The sequence below is a fragment of the Silene latifolia genome, chromosome Y (genome assembly GCF_048544455.1).
Source record: "Silene latifolia isolate original U9 population chromosome Y, ASM4854445v1, whole genome shotgun sequence".
In the NCBI taxonomy this organism is placed as follows: Eukaryota; Viridiplantae; Streptophyta; class Magnoliopsida; order Caryophyllales; family Caryophyllaceae; genus Silene; species Silene latifolia.
Genome location: NC_133538.1, coordinates 295,257,012 through 295,264,895, shown reverse-complemented (window position 1 = coordinate 295,264,895; position 7,884 = coordinate 295,257,012). Strand labels below are relative to the sequence as shown.

Genomic DNA, 7,884 nt, shown 5'->3' with positions numbered 1-7,884 from the left:
ATACTGATTGTGTGATATCATAATAGGTGAGGACTTTGTAAAGGAGGCATTCTAGGTTGATTTGATGTGCTTTGCTTGGATCTTGATAAGGTAGGGTTTCCCTACTCAGTCGGTTGTATAATTGATTATAAGACGTGATTGTGATTGATTGTTGGTAATATGATTATGATTGTGAATTATGATTACATTGGTTGTTGGATTGTTTGTGGAGCCATTTTCGGGAGATGGTTCCAATCCCATGTTCGCCCCTTGTTGGATTGTTTGTAGAGCCAAGTGAAGAGTTGTCATCACTCCTTCACTAATTACAACCATAAAAGCAAGCAAAATGAAAGGCCTAAAGCAATTACAACTTTATTGACTACATAATCAGAATTAAGTAAATAATATAAATATATTACTAGCTAGTAAATAAGATAATCATATTAGTTTGTAATAATGGACCGTGTAACAGCTTGCAAAGGACCGTGTATCAGCAGCCATTCTTGGTTCGTATGCCATCACCATCAACCCATTGTCTAAGAAAGCATGGACACAAAACGAGAATGAAGCAAGCCCAAGTAGAAATCATCATTGCTCATATCTGTGCTCACTACCATTATCCAAACCCGAATCATCATTGGCATGAGTCGCATCATCCCCTCCCCCTTAGAAAGGAATTGACCTCAATCCAGCTAGGCCATCGTCATCCAAGTAAGGAGAGAGATCCCCAACGTTAAATGTAGCGTGCACTCCATAATCACCGGGAATTTCAACCTTATAAGCATTGTTGTTGACTCGACCCACAACCTTGTAAGGACCTTCCGCTCTAGGCATGAGCTTGTTCTTTCGCTTGCTTGGAAATTTCTCCTTTCTCAAATACACCCAAACCAAGTCTCCAACCTCGAACACCCACGGCTTCTTATTTTTACTTAACTTGTGTTTATAGGCTGCATTCACAGCCTCAATTCGGTCACGGACCTGCTCATGTAGCTTCATCACTGCCTTCAACTAGCCTCGACATCTTTATGGACCAATTTTCTTTCGGCAACGGAATTAAATCCAAAGGGAGATACGGATTAATACCATACACAATTAAAAATGGTGAATGACCCGTAGCATGAGTAGGTGACCTGTTATAAGCAAATTCGGCATGAGAAAGTTTGAGATCCCAATCGTTTTATGTCTTATTCACAAGACCACGCAACAACGTTCCCAATGTTCTATTTGTGACTTCGGTTTGTCCATCCGTTTGAGGATGGTGGGAGGTATTAAACAATAAATTTGTACCCACTTTCCTTCATAACGTATTCCAAAAGTAGCTCAAGAATTTAGAATCCCGATCGGACATAATAGTTCTTCGAATACCGTGCAATCTCACAATTTCCCGATAGTACAAATCAGCAACATTTGATGCATCATCGGTCTTATGGCAAGCAACAAGGTGAGCCATCTTCGAAAAATGATCAACCACCACCATGATAGCATCCTTACCACGTTGAGTTCGTGGCAAAGAGACAATAAAGTCCATGGAAATATCGTCCCAAGGTCTAGTCGGGACTGGTGATGGAGTATATTCACCCGGTTTGAAAGTACTTTTCGATACTTGGCAAGTAACACACTTACCCACGATGTTGTGAACAACTTTTTGCATCCATGGACATAAGAAGCGTTCCTTCAAAACCTCCAAAGTCTTAGCAACCCCAAAATGTCCAGCCAACCTACCTTCATGCACTTATCTAACAAGTAGCTCACGAATTGGATGCTTTGGTACACAAAGTCGGTTCCCCTTGAAAACAAACCCATCTTGGATCAAGTACTCACCCTTGGCACCTGATTTGCAATCAACAAACAACTCCCCAAAATCCTCATCCTCTTCATAAAAATCTTTCAAAGTTTCGAACCCCAAAAGACGTATATCAAGCGTGGACAGCGTAGGTATAATGACGAGATAAGGCATCAGCTACAACATTACTCTTCACATCTTTATATTTGGATGAAAAGTGAAATGATTGCAAAAACTCAACTCATTTTGCGTGCCTCGGACTCAAATTCTGCTGCTCATTAATATACTTCTAAGATTCATGATTAGAATGCAATATAAAATGATTAGGACGAAGATAGTGACTCCAATGATCAAGAGCCCGAACGATAGCATAAAATTCCTTGTCATAAGTACAATAATTCAAACGAGCTCCACCCAATTTCTCCGAGAAGTAGGCTATAGGTATTTTCCCTTGGATCAAAACAGCACCTATACCCATGCCACTAGCATCACACTCGACCTCGAAAGGTTGAGTAAAATCAGGTAATGCCAAGATAGGAGCGGTACACAACCGTTCCTTAATCAATTCAAAGGCTTGCTTTGCTGCCACGCCTCATTCAAACCCCCCCTTCTTCAAACACTCCGTAATAGGGCTGGTTATGGTGCTAATATCACTAATGATTCATCGATAAAAAGATGCAAGCCCATGAAAAGAACGTAACTTACTCACTGTTTTAGGTTCCGGCCATGATTGAATTGCTTTGATTTTTGAGTGATCGACCGAGACCCCATCCTTGGATACCACGTATCCCAAGAACACTACGCTCTCCACAAGAAAAGAGCACTTCTCATGCTTCCCATAAAGTTACTGATTTCGCAATGTTTCGAACACTTGTCTCAAATGTTCAAAATGATCATCAACAGTCCTGCTATACACCAATATATCATCAAGATAAACATAACAAATCTGCCCAAGAAAGATTTAAGTACCTCATTCATCAATCTCATGAAGGTGCTAGGGGCGTTAGTAAGACAGAAAGGCATGAAGGTCCATTCATAAAATCCATGCTTCATTTTAGAAGTCGTCTTCCATTCATCACCCTCACGCATCCGAATCTGACGGTATCCACTCCTTAAATCAATGTTTGAGAAAATCACCGAGCCATGAAGTTCATCGAGCATATCACCAAGTTTCGGGATTGGAAAGTGATATTTGATGGTTATGTTATTCACAGCACGTCTATCAACACACATACGCCATGACCCATCTTTCTTTGGCACGAGCAACACCGGAACAACACAAGGACTAATACTTCACGCACATAACCCCTAGTCATCAACTCATCAATTTTCTTTTGGAGTTCTTTTCTTTCTTCGGGATTACATCGATAAGCAGCCTTGTTTGGGAGAGATGATCCCGGAATAAGGTCGATTTGATGTTCAATGCCTCGAATAGGAGGCAAACCAGCAAGTAGTTCATCGGGAAACACGTCCCCAAACTCTTCAAGCAAATCATCAATTGGGCTATGTTCCTGCAAAACAACATTAGCACTTGAATTTTCTTTAGCAACAAGTAAATAAACTTGCTCCCCATGATCGATAGCACGCTCAACATACCGTTCTCCAATCAACATAGCAGCATGGGATTTTGCTTTCGGTTTTGAGCCTAAAGCATGGACAGCTTGTGGTGACATGGGCTTAAGCACAATTCGTTTCCCCTTATCTTTCAACTCATGCTCGTTACTCCTCCCTCTATGCAACACATCTCGGTCATATTGCCATGGTTGTCCCAATAAAATATGACAAGAATCCATGGGTATAACATCACACAATACTTTATCGACATAAGAACCCATAACCAAGCCAACACGGGCCTGTTTTGACACCTTAACGCTGCTGCCATCATCTAACCAATGTAATATATATGGGTGTGGGAGTTTAGTAGTCACAAGACCCAATTTAGACACCATTTCATTAGAGGCTACATTAGTGCAACTAACCCCATCAATAATTAGACTACGCCACTTATCATTTACCCGACACTTGGTATGGAATAATTGATTTCGTTGCTCCGAATCAGTAGGTATAGTCTTTACTTGTAAGGTTCGCAAAACCAGACTTGTGTCGTAAATCGGTGCCTCATAATTCTCTACTAACTCATCCTCCTCCTCACCGTCATTTTGGTTAAAAAGCTCACCCATTAGCTCCTCCTCGGCCAACAACTCATCTCTACACTCAATGGCTTCCCTCAAGGTCACAACTCGTTTATTTGGACACGTACTTTGATAATGACTGAACCCTTGGCATTTGAAACAACAGACTTTGGACAGATTGGTCTCCTTGGCCGTGGTCCTTGGGCTCTTGTTTGGTGGTGTCGTGGCCTTGCTAGGACCCCCGAAAGAGCTGCTAGGTGTGTCAAGTTTAGGGTTTGTTTCGGTTTTGGTCCATGATTTATTCTTTCCCGATTCTGAACTCTACCCTCCCCCATATTTAGACTTTCCTTGTGACTATACTTTCAAACAAAAACCACAAAGAGTATCAAAATCAGAATAGGGGTACAACTTAACAGAATTAGGAATGTTATAATTCAATCCACGCAAAAATCAAGACATTTTCTGCTCCTTTACTTCCTCCAATTCGCCGATCACACATAAATTTTCAAATTCATCAATATATTTACCAACACTTAATTTCCCTTGTCTCAAATCAGTAAATTTACGATATGTAGCTAATCTATGGGTTGTTGGTACATACCTTTTACGGAGTTTACGTTTCAGAGACTCCCAAGAATCGATCTTTCCCTTTCCCGAGCGTACCCTCTTGGCTTTCAACCCTTCAAACCATAGAGATGCTCCCTTGCTCAATTTCAGAATTGCATACTTGCACCTCTTCTTATAATCCAAGTCATTGACATCAAACATACGATCTATTTTCTGTTCCCACTCCAAATAGGCCTCGGGATCAGCCCCTCCAGAGAACTCGGGTAGTTCGTTTACTTTAAACGGATCAGCCACCTTTTCAAAACGCCTTGGTTGCCACCTATCGTCCATTTCTTGCACGTTTCTCAAGGCATCACTGAGTTGCTGCAAAAAGTAAGTATTGTCAAAATCCATAGATAATCAAGGATCAAGAGCCAAATCTCTGATACCACAAATGATACAATTTGGGCAGCGGAATCACAAACAAATGAACAGGTACGCGGAGTGTTCGTACTAGGTACACATAATCCTCAAATGATACAAACTGAACAGTGAAACTCTAACTATTTAATTGGATATGTGGACTGTTCGTACTAGGTACGTGTAGCCCTTGATTGTTTGGGATAGAACTTTGTTGAATAAGACCTATTAATCAACAAATAAGGCTAAGATCATGACCTATTGATCAATAACCCGAGAATTCGATTCAGAACGCGTCTTAAAAGAACCAGTTTTGTTTTCTAAGAAAGAAAACGATTTTTGTAAACACAAGTTTCTGTAAATTTCTGGATGATTTTTATTATGTAAACTCATGGCCTTATATAGGCAGCCATGGTCGAAACTCCTATCCAAGTGAAGAGTTGTCATCACTCCTTCACTAATTACAACCATAAAAGCAAGAAAAATGAAAGGTCTAAAGCAATTACAACCTTATTGACTACATAATCAGAATTAAGTAAATAATATAAACATATTATTAGCTAATAAATAAGATAATCATATTAGTTTGTAATAATAGACCGTGTAACAGCTTGCAAAGGACCGTGTATCAGCAGCTATTGTTAGGCCGTGTGCCATCACCACCATCAGCCCATTGTCCAAGAAAGCATGGACACAAAACGAGAACGAAGCAAGCTCAAGTAGGAATCATCATTGCTCATATCCGTGCTCACTACCAGCTTATTATCCAAAACCGAATCATCATTGGCATGAGTCGCATCATAGAGGGCCTTAAAGATGGGACAATAGCCCAGGGCATGGCCTTATACATGGCACCACTGACACTTCATTTTGAAGGGATTTTTGGGGTTCTGATTTGGGGTATCAGAGGACGAGGCAGGGGAACGATGCGTAAAGGTGGAGGAGGCATTGTGATGGTGGGCATAGGTGGGGTGGGCAACAGCTGGGAATGTGGTGAAGGAAGGAGAAGCAGCTTGTTGGATGACAATCTCTCGATTGATGAATTTTTCAACCAACTCAAGAAAGGTTATTGGGGTGTCACGAGCATTGACGCATCAATGATAGGCTGATAGGCGGAGTCTAATGTGGGATTTATCTATATGTATCCCTTTAAATATAAGGACTATAACGAATTAATCATGATGAAAGCATGTCATAAAATAAATTGCATAAACAAAAAAGGGTAAAGAGATGACGAAATAACCTTCGGTCCTAGCTAATTCGGCCTATGAACAATATCGCAATGATATTTTCCTATCAGTTGCACCCAAGATGCTCCGAGAAAAGCCCTTTGATTTTGCTAGAATCGACTCCTAAATTTTCTGATAACTTTTAGGTTATTTTTGTGTTTTTTCTGATTAGAGGAGGCAAGAAGTAGTGAAAAATTAGGTTAGGATTATTAGGGTAGAACAATGAGCTCCCTCTTCCTCTTATTCTAACCGAAAAAGAGGAGTGAATGGGGAGATATTTTTACCCTCCTAATTTTCGGCCCAATGCTAACCGAAATAAGGGAGATCCATTTATCTTTTTTCGGTTTTTCCAAAAATGTATAAAATGTGTTAAATTTTCATCTAGTGAGGATCGAACCCATGACCTCTTGGTTTGAGTACCCTCACTATTACCACTATGACACATTCATCTTGTTGATATTAAATATAACCGATTACATTTAATTACGAATTAACAGATTAATTCGTCCAAGCTAACATTACATACATTTAATTTAATATAACTTATTATATTCAATTTACGAATTGACAGTTAATTCGTCTCAACTAATATTATTTAATCTTCATTAAATAATTGTCTCATCAACACATTGACTAACTGTTTAGTCATATAAGGCATCAATGTGATTATATTATTATATTTCTATAACCACATCTCTCAAACACATCCTATAGGTGTGACCTTTAGGGACCAGTTGATCACTGCCATCTGTATGATAATAACGTCACACTTTCTAGCAAGGCAACCGTTATTAGGTAATCGCTAATCAACTGATTAAAATACGAAGTATACCCTTGTGAAACTTTAAGAGATTTATTAATGTATCACACTAATTTGTGGAGGACACAAGCTCCAACAAACTCCCACATGTCCTCACAAGTGTATGTGCGATAACCGATTCTCATATCCTAAAATTTCTCCCACTCAATGTAAAACAATTTGCAAATCCGTATTCACAAAGGTCGTATTTTACAAGCGATCATCATCAAGAGTGGTTTCCCCTACTAGAGAGTAACTTAACTGATAAACGAATCATCATTCGAGCATGGCCATGCATTTCGATTCAACTCCTCGAGTGGCCCCGAGAAATAACTCGTACACGATAAGGGTTGGATATTTTCCTCAACTCGAATCCTGCAGATGTAAGCACAGTATGAAATGACCCAGAAAAAATCTACTTAGCCTCCAGTTACGGCAAACCGTGAGAAAGAAACCAAAGTCACCCAAAAACTGCCTTAATCTCAAGAGACAGTCGATAGTCAAAAGAATCGACTCTAGGAACACAATGGATGTCCTATCCACGATCTGACACCGAATGTTTTTAAACATTTAGGACTCCATTACGTTGTCACAAAAAGTTGTCCTACGAGGTATCGTTATAATCTCGCATCTGTGATCGATCAGTCAACCGTTTGACTTATGGCTCGTTGAACCCACCATCAATCGACTGCACAATATAATAGCCGGAGTTATCAGCTCACATTGGCGATTACGGACCAAAACAAATATAATGTAATTCAGTTCACTTTGTGGCGTTCAATGTTGTCAGTACAATCCACATGAAAAACAAAATATTATAAAAACGATGAAGTTATAAATAGTTTATGAAAAAGATAACGTATCGAATTCATAATCAACTACTATAACTCAGGTACATGTTTAATTCTCATGGAAATAACGTGCCCTCCATGGTTATCATATTTCAATGGCTCAGTAGTAGAATCTGCTACAACTTCCCGTTTGGAACTATTCCAG

At 39.6% G+C, this 7,884-nt stretch overlaps 1 protein-coding gene across 1 annotated transcript; it reads right to left on the bottom strand.

Moving 5' to 3' along the window:
- Positions 1-645: 645 nt before the first annotated feature.
- LOC141630959 (uncharacterized) lies at positions 646-4,854 on the bottom strand. The gene is made up of 6 exons (XM_074443691.1): positions 4,496-4,854; positions 3,064-4,033; positions 2,732-3,013; positions 1,801-1,939; positions 1,345-1,701; positions 646-926 (listed from the first exon to the last, which is right to left on the bottom strand). Exons 1-6 carry the CDS (start codon positions 4,852-4,854, stop codon positions 646-648), a joined length of 2,388 nt encoding a protein of 795 aa, XP_074299792.1.
- Between the last annotated feature and the right edge of the window lie 3,030 nt (positions 4,855-7,884).

What these genes read in the sequence shown, in the direction of transcription:
- LOC141630959 (XM_074443691.1), bottom strand. Translation starts at nt 4,854, where the DNA reads ATGGATTTTGACAATACTTACTTTTTGCAGCAACTCAGTGATGCCTTG. An exon ending in TTGCAAATCAGGTGCCAAGG is followed by an intron (nt 1,702 to 1,800) that starts GTGAGTACTTGA and finishes AAGTGCATGAAG; the next exon opens with GTAGGTTGGCTGGACATTTT. An exon ending in GGAAATTGTGAGATTGCACG is followed by an intron (nt 927 to 1,344) that starts GTATTCGAAGAA and finishes CTGTGAATGCAG; the next exon opens with CCTATAAACACAAGTTAAGT.